General features: G+C 56.3%; 3 protein-coding genes across 3 annotated transcripts; 1 reads left to right on the top strand and 2 right to left on the bottom strand.

Annotated features, from left to right (window-relative positions):
* Positions 1 to 961: 961 nt before the first annotated feature.
* Positions 962 to 2,640, bottom strand: GCG54_00009284 (Fumarate hydratase; the record flags this gene model as incomplete). The annotated part of the gene is made up of 2 exons (XM_045409232.1): positions 962 to 1,151; positions 1,208 to 2,640. 2 exons carry the CDS (start codon positions 2,638 to 2,640, stop codon positions 962 to 964), a joined length of 1,623 nt encoding a protein of 540 aa, XP_045256477.1.
* Positions 2,641 to 4,494: 1,854 nt separating this feature from the next.
* Positions 4,495 to 6,693, top strand: GCG54_00009285 (uncharacterized protein; the record flags this gene model as incomplete). The annotated part of the gene is made up of 2 exons (XM_045409233.1): positions 4,495 to 6,330; positions 6,385 to 6,693. The coding sequence occupies 2 exons, from the start codon at positions 4,495 to 4,497 to the stop codon at positions 6,691 to 6,693; spliced, it is 2,145 nt and encodes a 714-aa protein (XP_045256478.1).
* Positions 6,694 to 8,517: 1,824 nt separating this feature from the next.
* GCG54_00009286 (Myosin type-2 heavy chain 1) lies at positions 8,518 to 15,828 on the bottom strand (the record flags this gene model as incomplete). The annotated part of the gene is made up of 4 exons (XM_045409234.1): positions 8,518 to 8,979; positions 9,036 to 15,308; positions 15,361 to 15,571; positions 15,713 to 15,828. 4 exons carry the CDS (start codon positions 15,826 to 15,828, stop codon positions 8,518 to 8,520), a joined length of 7,062 nt encoding a protein of 2,353 aa, XP_045256479.1.
* Positions 15,829 to 16,532: the final 704 nt, after the last annotated feature.

A 16,532-nucleotide genomic window follows, 5' to 3' on the forward strand; every position in this document is an offset into this window, starting at 1 on the left:
AGCCCCGTGAATGAGATGCCGTTCGTGTGAAGTTTTCATGCCATAGCCATGTAGTATCTTCTTGAGCTTCATGCAATGATGAGAAGGCGAAACCGCATAGGACAACACTTGCGACAATACAAGAGCAAGGCAAGGCGCGGGAAGGAGAATGTTGAACGTCCCTATGGTTATTCATCTGCGTTGAATAAGCCACCGGCGGAGACGCTGAACACGGCTCGTTGCGTGGCTTTTGCAGATGCTTGGAATTCCTGTCACCTGTTTGTAGCAGCCTATGAGCGGGTTGCCTATTTCAAGACACTGGATCGACAGTGAATCCGAAGTCCACCAAGCGAATACAATTGTGTGGCAAAAGCTTGGTCAAGACAGCAAACACCAAATTTATAGCTATCTAGTACGCAGCCGTGACGGTCGAATGCATGTGAACTCATCGTTAACAGCAGCATCGTGGCATCCGATCATACGAATCTCTCGCAATCCTCGCGCGGAATCCTTTTTCAGCTGCGTCTATTGTGGGTGAGTAGTTCTTGGCGCGAAGGTGCTCGCAGTGATGCATTGCTGACCCCGTTCGTCTCATGCGGCATGACCTTCAGCCTCAGTTCATCCTCACAAGCCGTCCGAGAGATGTACCTTTCTCATAGCTCGAGTGACATCTCGCATGTGAGATGAGATGAGATGAGATGGCAGCTGCGCCTAAGCCTCAATGCGGGGTGCCTCACATGCGGATACGTAAGAACACATGTGAAAACGCGGGGGCGGGGTCTGCATATGGTTGGACTTCATATGTTTTTTGCTATGTATTTTTTACGGTTCAATTCGAACAAAACGGATCGCTCAAGGGACCGCATTGTTTCCTTTTGGTCATAGGTAACAGGATATCGTTACGTAGTTTACACGGGATCGGTGGCATTTTGCCACATTTAAACACAGGTTTGGGGGGGTTGGGGTTTCATTTCACGGGCTTTTAGGCCTTGTAGGGCTTGGGGCCGATCATGAGCTCGGGGCGGACGAGCTTGTCAAAGTCCTCCTCGGTGAGGGCCTGGAGCTCGAGGGCGCTCTGCTTGAGGGTGAGGCCCTTCTTGTGGGCGTTCTTGGCGACCTTGGAGGCCATGTCGTAGCCGATCTTGGGGTTGAGGGTGGTGACGAGCATGAGACTATGGTGTTGTTAGCAAACCTCACACCTTTACTCCTTGTATGTTTTAAAACTCACGATTCCTTCATGATGCTGGCAATCTTCTCCTCGTTGGCCTGGAGGCCGACGACGAGGTTCTTCTCGAAGGAGCGCATGCCGTCGGAGAGGATGCGGACGCTGTGGAGCAGGTTGCGGATGACCAAAGGCTTGTAGACGTTGAGCTCGAACTGGCCGTTCATGCCACCGATGGTGGTGGCGACGTGGTTACCCATGACCTGGGCGCAGACCATGGTGAGGGCCTCGCACTGGGTGGGGTTGACCTTGCCGGGCATGATGGAAGAACCGGGCTCGTTCTCGGGAAGGACGAGCTCGCCGAGACCGCAACGGGGGCCGCTGCCGAGGTAGCGGATGTCCTGGGCGATCTTGGACAGGGAGCCGGCGAGGGTGTTGAGGGAGCCGTGGGCCTGGACGATGGCGTCGTGGGCGGCGAGGGCCTCGAACTTGTTGGGGGCGGTCTTGAACTCGGTGCCGGTCATCTTGGAGACCTCCTCGGCGATGGCCTCAGCGAAGCCCTCGAAGGTGTTGATGCCGGTGCCGACGGCGGTGCCGCCCTGGGCAAGCAGGCGCAGGTCGGGCAGGGAGGACTCGACGCGCTTGATGCCGGCGTCGAGCTGGGCGACGTAGCCGGAGAACTCCTGGCCGAGGGTCAGGGGGGTGGCGTCCTGCAAGTGGGTGCGACCGATCTTGATGATGTTCTTGGCGTCAAAGTCGTCGACCTTCTTCTGGAGGGCGTCGCGCAGGCTCTTGAGGGAGGGGATGAGCTCCTGCTCGATCTCGAGGACGGCGGCGATGTGCATGACGGTGGGGAAGGTGTCGTTGGAGGAGGCGGAGCGGTTGACGTGGTCGTTGGGGTGGACGGGCTTCTTGGAGCCCATGGTGCCGCCGAGGATCTCAATGGCGCGGTTGGAGATGACCTCGTTGGCGTTCATGTTGGACTGGGTGCCGGAGCCGGTCTGCCAGACGACGAGGGGGAAGTGGTCGAGGAGCTTGCCGTCGGCGACCTCCTTTGCGGCCTGCTGGATGGCCTGGCCGATCTTCTCGTCGAGGCCGAAGCGCATGTTGACGGTGGCAGCGGCGCCCTTGAGGATACCGAAGGCCTTGACGATGGGAGGGGGCATACGGTCCTGGGGCTGGTTGATCTTGAAGTTCTCGAGAGAACGCTCAGTCTGGGCGCCCCAGTACTTGTCCGAAGGGACCTGGATCTCGCCAAAGGCGTCGCTCTCGGTACGGGTGCCGGCCATTCTGGTGACGGTGGTGTGCAGACTTCTCTGGAGAGAGAAAGGGCTGGTGAATTGTGTTGATCGAGAGGCCGTCGCGGGGTAAATAGCTGCGGGGGAGGCGGTTCGGGTCGAGCATGTGGAGAGGCTCTTTGCGCATGTCCTCGGCCTAACGGTAAGCCGTGAGCTCGCCAGGCCGGAAGCGGCGCGTCGAGCTGGTGCCGAGCGAAGCATGACGGATCTGCCTTTTGGGGTGTTGGTGGCTGCGTGTAGGTTTTCCTTTGTACAAACAAAAAAACGGCGGTGAAACTCGAGACCTAGGGGATCTAGACCGAGTCAATTGCAGAATTACGACCTCGAGGGACAGACGAGAACGATTGCGCTGAAAATGCTGAGTTTCTAGAAATCTAGAGGAACAAAAAAGGAAGGAAAAAAGAACTCTGTTTTTTCCCTCAGCAACAGAAAGTCGACCACCTGTCTCCGAATTGGCTCCGTTGGGGGGAGCTCTAACAGCGTGGGGCCCCAGATGGCCCGTGCCCTCCGGCTTATCCCGATATCCCGAGCGTGAAGCACCGCAGCAACGTGCCGATGGCAGCTGCGAGATGCCCGAGCAGCTCCGGTCCGCCGTGAAGTGTCTTACATAACCGGGCTGACCTAAGGCATCCGGCTGAATGTTCTTCACCCACCTCAGACAACGAGACGGAATGGAACTTGAGATGGAAGCCACTTCATGAGACAGGCAGTGATGCATGAAATGTCACCACCACGAGAGCACGGCCACAATGACCTGTTCTCACTACTCACTATCCACATGCCGGCAACGTGACAACGTGAGCAGCCACCTCTTGGCACCCGCAGCTTCAGCCCCCTCCGGATGTGTCCTTTCATCGTCGCCGTTGCGCAGCGGACGGTTCATGATAGGACGGGAAGCTGCGCGCGACGGAGACGACGGCCCCGCTCCGCTGCAGCATGTCATCACCAAACATTGACTCTCCAGGGCTCTGGTGCACTGAAAGCTCGTTAAGCTCTCCTCTCGCCGCCCGCGGGAACGGGTTCGGGTCGCTTGAATCTGGGGTCTTTTGGCCCTTAGGTTGGTAAGGTAGCTTCCCGTCTTCTTAGTACTGCACACCGGACATACCGGCGTCCACAGCCTCTCGCTCAACCCACCCATGTCTCCAACCCGCCCCCGGTCCTGAAGGGGACCGACTGGGGCGACGGCGCCGACAGTAGGGGCAGTAGGGGCAGTGTAGACAGGACTGTTGAGGCCCCCAAGACTTGAGGCCATCGCGGCCATTGGTTCCCCTCGCAACCACACGCCTGATTAGCGCCTGACGGGCTACTGTGCAAAGACGGAGGTTATCGATCAGCAGATCCAACAGACTCACACCTGCACTCACCGCACCAGGCTGTCACCATGCAGCCCCTTCGCCGTCTTACTCGTCCATGGTTTACGGGTACCTTGAACTGATCTCACGACCGGCAAGGGGCCCAATGCAGCTAGGGCCTCGAGCCTCATGAGCACGCTGCTGCATGGTACGGTAACCGTTTCCCCTCTTCTCTTGGTCAGAAAAAGAGGCGATGAAGCCATGCGACTGGCTGAGTTTCATCTTCAGCCCAGCTCGCTTCGCTGGCGCCGTTGTCTTTGCTTGTTGGTAGCCCAGCTTCTAAAAAGTACAATTGCCCGCCTTCGACTTTTTCTTATTCCCCTCCTCAAACCCACCACCAGCTCGTTCGTCTCCTTTTTTTCTCATCCCACCTCTTCAGATACCCCTCTCGCAGGAAGAACTCGGGCGAGAAAAAAGGTATATCAGGCCAGCCGTGTGCTTCTCAATTGACCAACAGAGCTCGCGACACTCGTTACTTATTAGTTTCATTTTATCTGATAAGAGCTCCTCCTCCAACTCGGGTCGCCCTACGCCCTGTCCCACCTTTTGACAGCAGCAGCAGCCCCTCATTCCACCACGTTTCGTTTCAACTCGAGCTCTGAACCCCACCTCGTCTGGTCTCTGCACCAGGCACCCGTCAGCTTTCACCTCATCTCTACAGCGACAAACCCAGTTCGAGTGCCACAATCTCCAAGCAATCACCATGTCTCTAAGGGTCGACGACAGCAGCCGCCGCACCCGTTCACGGTCCCCAGGCCGTCGCGAGCGCAGCCGCAGTCCTGCCCCTCCCGCCATGGTCGAGCCCCCGCGGGAGCCTACCTACGCTTACCCCGAAGATGACCTCTCCAAGTACGCCCTTGAAAGAGGAGGCGCCAACTTCATCACCGCCGAGCCCGGGGTTCCCGTGCTTCCCTCCGGGACCATGTCGGGTGCCATCCCCTACCCCGAAGACGGGACAAGCGAGGCCTTGTTCCCCGGCACCCGCTCGCTCTACGACTACGACGGCGACCGCACCTCATCCTACCGCCCTCCCGCGTCTCCGAGAGAAAGCTCCTACCGCAGCTCTCGCGACAGATTCGACGAGCCGCAGATCCGCGCAGTGTCGCCGCGCGAGGATGACAAGCTGAACTACCTGCCCGCCAAGTACAGCAGCCACACCCGCAACCGCAGCCGCAGCAACAGCAAGTACGGCAGCGACGAGTACCCGCCTCCGCAACCGCCTCGTCCAGACAACAGGGAACTTTACCCCCCGGCCAAGCCTCCTCGCCCTGTGTCCCCCGGCGGCTACGCTTACGCCCAGCCTCAGCCCTACCAATATGCCAACGCGGACGGCAAGACTGAGAAGGAGAGGAAGAAGGAGGAAAAGAAGAAGGCCCTGGAGGAAAACCTCACCTACGGATATGACCAGTATGCGCAGAAGCCCAGCTTAGCTCTTGAGCCACCGCGCCACTCTGGCCGCGCCCCGAGCCCAGGCCCTCAAATCTCGGCTGGTGCTGCTGCGTACTACGGAGCTGACCCCAAGATCTCGTCAAACGTCTTGACCGTTGAGCCAGGCAGCCGCAGGCGTGACAAGTCGCCTCAGCCGCCCACCCACCGCATGTCCAACCTGTCTGTCAACACCGGCCACCACTCCCTGAACATGAACCTCTCCTTGGCCAACGCCCCGGGCTCCCCGCTACTCGAGTCGTACCACGGCACATATCAAGACATGTCTCCCATGCCGTCGCCCATGCTCCTCGCCTCCTCCCACCCACATGACATGGAGCCCATCTCTCCACTCGGCTCTGACGACGAGGGAAGACGGCGTCGGAGGGCGCGGTTCCACGACATTGAGGATGACGCCTCCAGAATCGCAAAGGCCCTGCGCAGCGACCGCAAAAACCCCGACCCCGAGCCCCTGATCGAGATCCTGCCCGGACTCACCCACGACCAGGTGATGAACCTGCGCAAGGAGTACAAGGCCCTCGTCAAGACGGGCCCGGAGCGCAAGGGCGTCAACGTGGCCAAGCACATCCGCTCCCGCCTCAAGGACGCAGACCCCAACCTCATGAAGGCCTGCTACGCCACCGCCCTCGGCCAGTGGGAGAGCGAGGCGTACTGGGCCAACTTCTGGTACCAGGGCGACAAGACGCGGCGCGAGCTGCTCATCGAGGCGCTCATGGGCCGCACGAACCACGAGATCCGCCTCATCAAGGACGGCTTCAACGACAAAAAGTACGACAACAGCCTGACCAAGTGCATGAAGACGGAGCTCAAGGAGGACAAGTTCAAAAAGGCCGTGCTGATGGTGCTCGAGGAGCGGCGCATGGAGGAGTACGACCCCTACGGCCGCCGCCTCGCCGTCGACTACCACCAGGTCGAGGACGACGTGGCGGACCTGCGCAAGGCAGTCAAGTCGGAAAAGGGCGGTGAGACGCTCATGATCAGCATCGTCGTACAACGCAGCGACTCGCATCTGCGCGAGGTGCTCAAGTTGTACGAAAGGACGTACCAGTCCAACTTTGCGCGCGACGCGCTCAAGAAGAGTGGCAACCTGGTCGTAAGTATCTCCTGACACCTACGGTAATGATGTGATTTCTGACGAATGTTACAGGGCGAACTGCTGGCTCACATTCTCAACGGCGTCATCAACAAACCCGTGCGAGACGCCCTGCTGGTCCACCACGCCCTGACCGCAAGCCGCAAAGACGACCTGCGCCGCGAGCTGCTCATCTCCCGGCTGGTCCGCTTCCACTGGGACCGCCACCACATGGAGGCTGTCAAGCGGGCGTACCGCGAGAGGTACGGACGTGACATGCAGGATTCCGTCAGGGAGGCCACGAGCGGCGAGTGGGGTCTTTTCTGCAGGGAACTGTGCATCTACCGCATGCCCGACGATGAGAAGGTCTTTGAGCGACGATGATTGTCATTTTTTTCCGTCCGTGATGAAGAGATGGATGAAAGATGTAATGAGACCATGCGATATGGGAAGGCTATTTGAATGAGATATCTTTAAGATGTAACCGAGTACCATACACTTTTATTGTCAAAATGATGGTGCCGCATGTCCTTACTTGAACCGAACACCCCTCCTGTACCCATGGTCGTCCCTCCGTGAAACAACCATCTTCTGACGTTCCCCAATCGCATACGAATCCTCAGTCTGATCGTCAATCTCCCCGACTAGTTCATCCTGATCCGACCGCCGTTCATAGCTCCCCGCCCGCGAACACTGCGGTCTCCTCTCGTAATACCTCCTCTCATCATCATCCCCCAACGCACCACACATCATGGGCCCCCTCCTATGGTCACCGTCCCTCGTCTGCCTGCCTTCTCTATGTCTACCGCCGCCGCTCCTGCTGGGCCCATACCGCGTCGGCGTTACATGGCGATAAGCCGGCACCTGCTGCTCACGCCTAGGATAATCCTCAGACTCCCTGAAGATGAGCGTCCGTTGACGGCCCCTCCTGGAATGGTGCGCATCGCATTCATCTCTTCCTTCCTGCCGCCGGCTCCGGTCTCGAGATTTGCTTCGCCGGTGCCGCGTGTCTCTGCTCTTCGATCGCGTAGCGGCTGCGAATGATCTTGGTCCTGTGCAAACATGTTTCCTCCTATCGGATGCGTGGTGGGTGTCGTCGACTTTGAGACCCCATCTCTTCGGATCCTGCTGCATCGTCACCCTCTGTCAATATGCTCATTGTGTCAATCGAGGGATACACGGGGCAGCAAAAACATACCTCACCAGGACACCTCGAAAGCCCGATAACATCCCCACCCCACTCACCACCACCCCTTTTCATAACAGGATAACACTTTCCCCAAAACCCCTTCTTATCCTTCTTCTTCTCCCTCCCCTTCTTCCTCTTTGGATTCTTCCTCCCACTACATTCTCCAAACCCACACCCCCTCCCGACGCTACACCCACCACCGCCACCCAAGCCAGCACAGCACTCCATCGTCTCGTAGCAACACTCGCTCTCCCAATCCGAACAACAGTCCCCGCACTCAGAGCAATCCCCCTCGTCCGAGTCAGACTCAGACTCTGAGTCCGATTCCGAGGACGAGTCCAAATCGAAGCAATACCCTCCCCCTCCGCCCTCTTCATACACAACCCCGTCCTCATCCATCACGGGCCCCATCATGCTGCTGCGCGCTTGTTCAGACCGGAGAGCGACGACGGCTTCGTCTACGATTTGGCGGATCTCTCGACTACTCGCTGAGCCCATCACTGCTCCAAAAGAGAGGAAACTGACGGTAAAACCGGGAGGAAAAGGGGCAGATCTAAATACAAACCTCGTCCTAGGAGAAAAGGGGGGACCACAAGAGGAAAACGCTGACCCTTTTGTTTGTTTGCCCTCGACCTCCCCTCACCGGCTACATGCAGCCGCGTAACCGTCCGAGGTCACCCAAGTCCTACCATCACATATGCAGTCGTCACTTCGAACACGGCGGTGAGGAGTATGAAATGGAATGGATGGAACACGGGGAGTGCTCCGTTATCCTATCTGTTCGTCCATGACTGTGAAATATGTAATTTGGCAACACAAACCAATGCAAACCCGATGCTAGACTCCCTTCAATACGTATACAGCAATAACACCATGCACGCCCCAACTCAGCCCATTTCCCCGAGTGTCCTCGTGGGCTATGGCTCAACGCCAAAACGACCCCACGCCGGTCCCATTTACACATTATGCGTCTAGCATGCATTTTCCACACATAAACGTACACACCTCTCCTTGCCCATTTACAAGAAGCCCTTCGTCATACTAGGAGCCCGGCTAAGGCTGCTCTTGCGCTTGGGCACTGAGATCATGGAGGCGGTCTCGTCATCAATACTAAACCCCGTACGCCACGCCCCGCGAACGCTTCCCATCTGAGAAGCGGCGCCTTTCTCCATTCTCAGAGCCTTGATGTTCTCAATCTCGCGCTCGAGACGGAGAGACTTCTCCTTCTCCTCGCGAAGCTCCCTCTCCGCACGGCGGGTCGACAGCTGGATTTCAGACTCGGAGGACTGGAGATCCTCGATTGTCTGCAGAAGCTTCTCGACCTTGTCGCGCATGCGGGACACGTCGTCCTGCAGTTGCGTGTTCTGCTTGTCCTTGCGATCGATCTGGCCCTGGAGGTCCTTGACGATTCGGTCGACGTTGCGGACCGATCGCTGAGACTTGGTTCGTTCATTCTCTTGGTCCTCAAGCTGGGACTCGAGCTGTGGATTGTTAGCAATTTGAAGTGGCTGTTTGTGTCTTTGATAAATATGCTTACCTCTTGAATTCGCTTGTGGAGGAACTTGATATCGTGACTTGCGCTGGAATAGCCCTTGGTTTCGAGATCAACAAGCCTGATTTGGATCTCGTTCAATGACTTCTCGAGGGAAGCCTTATCCTTCTGAAGCTGAGAGCTGTTCTCGCGCTCAACCATTGCCTCCTTCTGCATCTCGGAAGCCAAGGACTCGGCGCGTCTCATCTTCTCTACCGCAGCCGCCGCGATGTCCTCCTGCTGAGCCAAGCTTGACTTCAGCTCCAACATCTCCTTATCAAGGTTCGCCGCGTCACGCAGAGACGGGCTGTCGCCGTTGGTGAGATCCTCAAGGCCAGCCTTAGCTTCTTCGAGGCGAGCCTCAATGTTCCGCTTCTCGCGCACGAGGGTGTCGCGCTCAGAGGTGATATCGTCAACGGACGCGCGGAGGGATCGGACCTGCGAAAGAAGTGTGACGATCTTGCCCTGGGCTTCGCTGTGGGCATTGACGGCCTCGTCGCGCGAGGACACGACGTCAGCTAGAGTTGACTCAAGGCGTGCCTTCTCCTTGGACCAGGTCGAGCTGTTCAGAACTTCGTCGTCCCACTTAGAGCGGAGCTCGTCGAGTTCTTCGCGCAGGCGAGCAATTTCAGCCTGCTTAAAGAGCTTCTCTTCCCGGGCCAGATCCAATTCCTTGGTCAAGGTGGCGAACTCGGCCTGGTACTTTTTGCGGGTCTGCTCCATACTCAATTCCTTGTCCTCGATGTCGATTGCTCTCTGGTTCCTGTAGTCCTCAAGCTCGTGCTGGAGACGCTTCTTTGCTTGAGTAGTGGTTTCCAGATCGGTTGACATATCCTCGAGCTTCTCCTCGAGCCGTTGATTCTGGCGCTGGAGGTCCTCAAGAGCAGCGTCCATCTTTTCTCTCTCAGACATGATCTCAGCGTACGTCTCCTCTGCTTCCTTAGCCTGAGTCCTTGCAAACTGCTCCGCCCGGCTAGCCTTGAGTACCGCAATCTCCGCTGCCTCGAGTTTACTGAAGTACTCGTCGGCTCGGCTCTTGTACAGATGCAAGCTGGACGTAACATCAGCGAGCTTAGAAGTCTCGGTGTCGAGACGAATCTGCAGATCGGAGAACTCCTGCAGAAGCTGGCTGCGGCTGTCCGCCTCCTGTTCTCGAGCCATCGACATCTCCTCAAGCTCGGACCTGGTGTCGCGAAGCTCAACTTCAATGGCAGCACGATCGTGGCGCATCTTCTCAAAGTGGTTCTTCACGTCCGAAAGTTCAGAGATAGCATCCCTATGGCTATGCAGGAGAGATCTACGCGCCTCCTCTTGGCTGTTGAGTGCGTCAAGAATCTCCTCGTGGGATCGGGTCTGGATGTCGCGCAGAGAGAGCTCGCCGGTTCTGACACTCCGCTCCAAAGCCGACACCTTCTTAGCAGAGTCATCCAGCATGTCGTGCAGGCGACTATTAACCTTCTCGAGCTTCTGCATGCGAAGCAACGAGTTGTTCTGGTCGAAATCCTCTGGCGGCGAAGACGTGTTGTTGGCCTTCTTCTGGAGTTCATCGTTCTGTAACTTGGCGATTTCGAGCTGGTTTCGTAGCTCCTCGATCTCAGTCTTGAGGTCCATACGATCGTTGAAGCTGACAATGTCGACGGTCTTGTTTGAACGAGCCGAGTCAAAGGGCTCTGGCTCGAATCGTCGAGTGGGAGTGGAAGTGTTGGAGAGTTGGCGGTTCTGCATCTTTGACCGTCTGAAGGTAGGCGAGCCATTGAAAGGGGCCTCGTTAGGACTAATCTCCTCGAGTTTCGGTCTCATAGGAGAGTCAAATCCTCTGTTCGACCGCAGCTCAGCCAGCTGTGCCTCGGCATTCGTGCGGGCAGCAGTCTGCACTCTGAGGTTCTGCTGAAGATCCTCAACCTTTCTAACCAGATCGAAGTTTTTGGTCAGCATTCCCTCGTTTGCGCCGTCCGCTTGAGGCGGGATCACAACCTCGGGATCGACCGTCTTGAGCACGCTGAGCATTTGAGCCCTCAACTCCTGCAGCTCCTGCTCCCTAGCCTCCATGGTTGCTTGCAGAGTGCGGACGTTGGCTTGCGCTTGGGTGCGCTGGTGGCGTTCCGATTCAACGGTCCGGTTCGCTTCAGCGAGTTGTACCGTGAGTGTCGACGTCGTCTTCTCGGCGTTCCTCGAGGTCTTAGCTTCCCGGGCCACCTCATGGTTCAGGTCTTCCACGTCAAGTTGCAACTTCTCAACCTTCTTCTCGAGACCAGCGACGGTGAGTTGTGCGTCGCCAAACTGTTTGTTCAATACAGCGTTCTGCTCCTCCAGGCGATTTTTCTCCTTCTGAAGACCCAGAACTTGGCCTCTCGAAGCCTCGCTGGCCCTCGAGCTTGAGCGTGCAATCTCGAGTCCCTTTTGTTGTAATTTGTTGAGAAGGGCACGATTGTCGTTCTCGGATGCCTTGAGACGGCCCTTGACGGTGACCAATTCGCGCTCGAGTCGGTCCTTTTCTTGATCGTTTTTCAGACCGAACTCTCCAGATTCGAGTATCAACTTGTTCAAGTCCTCGATTTGGTGGTTCAAGTTGGCACACTCGTCATCAAACCACTTCAGGCGTTCGTGAGCAGCATCCAAATCTTTGCGTAGGCTCTCTTCCCTTTCACGGGCAGCACGAGCAGCAGCTCTTTCCCCTTCTACCTCCGCTTGTACGCGAGCTTCCTCGGCCTGAGTCTTGGCGATACGGAGGCGTCTGATTTCCTGACGCGCCTCGTCACGTTCCTTCTCGGCTGTTTCGCGGGCCTCCTTGGTCCGGCGCAAATGGTCCTGTTGCACGTAGAGCTCCTTTTCGATAATGATCTTGGACTCCTTCAAGTCGTCATACTCCTCTTGGAGAGCGTTGTACTTATGCTCGCTAAGTAGCAAGACATCGTCGCGGGATTGACGCTCTCTGCTGAGTTCCTTCTGGACGTTGAAGAGTTCATCCTTGAGATCCTTGATCTGCGCCTCCAGGACCTGACGGTTCTCATCAGCTTGCGCGTCTTCCGAAAGTCGAGCTTCAAGAAGCTTTTTGGCATCCTCAGCCTCTCTCTCGAGCTGAGATTGCTGTGACTTGATGGCAGTAAGCTCGGCCTGAACATCACGCAACTTAGAAGAGGCAGTCTCCTTTTCCGCAGCAAGTGTCTTCTTCTGGTCCTCGAATGTGCGTCGCTCCATCTCGTACTTCTTGTTGTCTCCTCGAAGAAGGGCAAGCTCACTCTCCTTCTTGGTGATAAGATCTTCGTAATCTGTTGAGGTCTTGGAGAGCTCGGACAACTGCTGCTGGACTTGGCGATTTTCGAGGGCAAGCTGCGACTCTCTTGACTTTGATGTTTGCAGTTCTTTCTGCGCTGTTCGCAACTTGACTTCGAGATCCTGATCTATTTTCAGAAGCTTATCCTCCAAGTCTCGGGCTTTGCGATCCTTGAGGCTGAGCTGGCTTTGAAGCATTTTGATCTCACCCTCCAAACGTTTCTCCTGCTCGCTGCGCTCAGATTGCTTCTTGGAGATCTCCTCGATGGAGCGCTCCAGCTCCTCCGTCTGTGCAGAAAGGTCTGACTTCTCCTGTTCGAGTCTCGCAATGAGAAGAGCGGCTTGTTCCAGCTGGGCACGGTACTTCTCGACATCCTGCTCGGCTCGCTTCTTGGCTTCCAGTAAGTCATCAAGCTGGTCTTCTAGCCTCTCTTGGTCATCAATAGCGCCAGAGAGCTTCTCTTCCAGCTCGGTTTCCCGGAGTTGCAAACGCTTGAAGATTTCCTCCTTGTCCAGCGCAAGAGCACGTTCGCTCTCCAGCGTCTGTTGGATACGGATCATCTCGTTGTGAACGTTCCGCCTCTCCTCTTCGAGCTTCTGGCGGTCGTTGGCTTCTTGGTGCATCTTGTCTTGCAGCTGGCGGATCATTGCGTCCCTCTTTTTCACTTCAGTTGCGCTTCTTGTAGCACCGAGCAGAGGCTTCATCTTCGTCATGAGCTGCCACCAAGGGTTCTCCATGAGATCGAGATAGACGTTGAAGTTTTTCTGGATAATCCGAGTGGCTTCCGTGCGGAACAGCCTCTTGTACGCACTGCGACGCTGGATGTAGCCGCGAGCAACTGACTGGAATCGTGCCATGATCTCGGTGATTAGAGCGTCGCGTTGCTCTTCCAACTCGGCCAAGACACCTGCTCTGAAGAAGACCTTCGTAAGACCCACCCGGTACAGTCCCTTGTCAAGGCCAAGCTTGTCAAGCATCATGGCCGCTACAGCCTGGCCTTCCTGATAGCCCTTGGGCATGTCTCTGCAGAGAACCTCGTAACGCTGACGGAACTCGGCAAAGGGCAATCTGTTGGGGAATCCAGTTCGAGCAATACGGATACCCTCGAGAACACCATTGCATCGCAGCTGGTCGAGAACAAGCAACTTATTGAACTGCTTGGGCTTCTTCTTGTGGTTGGGCAGGATACAACGGACGAAGTGAGGGTGGGTAGAGTGCAGTTGGGCCATGAGACTGTGAAGCTGCTCTTTGTGACGCTGGGCGACGGTGCGGAATAGGCCCTTCTTGACCCTGTTGCGGCTAGCCCCGAGGTCATCATCCATGTCGGCACAGTCAGCAAACAGGTCAGCGATGTGCTTGTCGGTGGAAGAAGCAAGGAGGCGAGTGATGTTATCGTTCAGCGGGTCTTTGTTCTTCTCCAGCCACCCATCGGTGGAATACTCGACTTCGGCGGCGTAATGCGTCAGGATAAACCCCTGACCGAGTCTCGAGTGCCGGTACTTGTTTGACTTCTTGTCCCACAATGAGTTGAGCTTCTCAGTGAAAGACTTGTCCGTAGCTTTGGGCATGACACAGTCTTCGTCCAGGCAAGAAAAGATACCAATGGGGTTGGAGAGCTCGATCAGATCGATCGTCGGTTGCAGATCGCGTCCAAAGTCGATGAACTGCCACTCAATCTGTTCTCTAGCGTATTCTTCCTGCTCAAGCACGAACATGTGATGGTTGAAGAATTGTTGAAGCTTCTCGTTGGTATAGTTGATGCAAAGCTGCTCGAAGCTGTTCTGTTCAAAGATCTCGAAACCGGCGATATCCAGCACGCCGATAAAGCGGGAATCGTCCAGGCCCATCCCCGTTCTATCCAGCTGGCGATTGATGCGGGTGACAAGATCGCCAAAACCTCTTTCATAGATACCCTTGGACAGAGCATCCAATCCGAGACGGACTTGTTCTGGGGTCTGGACCTTCTCAACCCATTCACGGCCAGCTTTGACTCTGGGATGAAGAAGGCCTTGCAGGAACGGCTCAAGAGGAACTCCGAGAAGCTTGCAAACCTTGGCGGCCTGTTCCTTGGCATCGGGCGCTAATCTGGCCTGGTCCGCGGCACGGCTCTCCTTCACAACGGTTACGTTTCCGAGATGGAGCACGGCTGCGATGGTACGGAGAATGGAGCTCTGGTCCTTGTCTGAGAAGCCCATGATATGGAAGGCCTCCATCAAAGAGTCCCATTCGTCGCGATCAGAGACTCCAACGATTGTGTCATGGCCGGCACGGGTGTATGCGAAGTCTTCGACGTCAAGACCGTCAAGCAGGAACTCAGACTTCATCTTTCTGTCAGCTCCCTTGAGCAGCTGGTAGAAGACGTGGTAGTTTCTCTCATGGCTGTTGATTCTCACAACACGAGACTTCTCCAGGAGGTACCAGTCAATGAATGCGCCCGAGATGGCACCGGCCTTGTTGAACTCGATACGAATGAACTTTCCAAATCGCGAGGAGTTGTTGTTTCGCACTGTTTGGGCGTTTCCGAAGGCTTCGAGGATCGGGTTGGCACGCAGGATTTGTTGAGAAAGATTTGACTGTTGTGACTTGTTCTTGACCGGCGATTCGGAATGCGCTACTGCTGCAAGGTACTGGATGACCTTCTTCGTGTTCTCTGTTTTACCCGCACCGGACTCACCGGTGACGAGAATGCTTTGGTTTTCACCTTCGTCTACCAGATTGCGGAAAGCCTGGTCAGCCATGGCGTAGATGTGAGGCTTGGTATCTTCCCTGCTCCTCCCCTTGTACATGTTGATGTACTCGTTCGTGTATATGGGCAGCGGGCAGTAGGGGTTGACTGTGACCAGAAAGAGGCCGGAGTAGGTGTAGATCAGGTCGGCCTGGTATCTCATGTGCAGGTTGTGGACGACGGATGCCTCGTTCAGATGTGTCAACTCGGCCATATCGTTTGCCTTGTCGAACTTGGCGGGATTGACCTTGTCAACGCTTTCGGCGTCGACTTCTCGTTGCTGCGAACCGGGTGTGAGTTGCCACTCAAGCACATGATTGCGGCCTACTTACTGTGCCATCATCGCACTGGACGAGTATCCTGTTGTCTGCCAAGTCTTCGACAACCCAGCCTCTGACAAAGGCGACCTGGGGGTCTTTAAGCCACACGTATCGCTTTCCAGAGAAGTCGTTTTCGCCCTCTATGCCCCTGACTGTGTCAGAGCCCCTGCGCATCTCCTCCGTCTTGATGAAGGAGGGCGCAAAGGTTCCAGAGCCGCTGTTCCTTGAGTCGGAACGGTTGTGCCGGATGTGACCCGCGCCTGGAAGGAACACAGGCGCAGGCGCGGGTGTAGGTGTAGGTGCAGGTGCGGTCGCAGGCGCCGCGGGAGCTGCTGAGGCTTGAGAGAGGTTCCTGACGTGCGACGTGGGAGTCGATACGGCAGATAGCGGGGATGGTGAGGAGAAGACTGCGGATTTCGGCCGGCCGTTGCTTGGACCCGGCGATGTCCTCGCGAACGGGTTATTGCGTGGTTGCGCCATGATTGCAGCGCTCGGGGGTAGCAATTGGCAAGAAGAGAGAAGCCCTCAGGGCTCGGGGTGTCGTGTCGATTTCGTGTCGTTCGTCGCAAAAACGTCGCTCGTAGGTAATCCGGCTCATGGAGTAAACATTAAGACAGTAACAAAGCGGCGAAGTGCAACAAAGGCGACAAACTCTCAAAGAAAACAAGACGAAAGAAGTCGCCGGGTCGCAACCTCGGGGGACCTATAGTCTTTGGTGAAAAGACGAAATCAAGGCAAGCTTGAGGAGGCTGGGAGGTGGAGGAGGAAGAGCGACGTAAGGATGGATATTGTTGACTTTAGACCATCTGAGCAGGGATTCAGGAGCACCGTTGCTTGGGGTACGCCTGGTAAACAATGGGGGGGATGATGGGGGGACAGGCGTCAGGCTGGGTGTGACGCGAGACCGTCTCAAGTCAGTCTAGCCCGAAAGGGGATAGCACGGATCGAAGGCCTCTCTTCCCTGCACGGTCGTGATTTTTGTTCCGTTTGCTTGGGTGCAGGTGCCAACCAAGTGCTTTTTTTTTACTGCCCTTGGAGGAGCCCGGGGGAAGAATATTTCGAAAACTTGAGGTGTCCAACTCCAACGGACCAACCTCGTTTGTCGCATTGCGGGCCATCAAAGACACTTCGTTCCACAGCCCTCGCCCACGTCGCTTCCAGGGATCCTTTTCCTCTTCAGCGGG

Source organism: Colletotrichum gloeosporioides (assembly GCF_011800055.1).
Source record: "Colletotrichum gloeosporioides strain Lc1 chromosome Unknown consensus_117, whole genome shotgun sequence".
Taxonomy (NCBI): Eukaryota; Fungi; Ascomycota; class Sordariomycetes; order Glomerellales; family Glomerellaceae; genus Colletotrichum; species Colletotrichum gloeosporioides.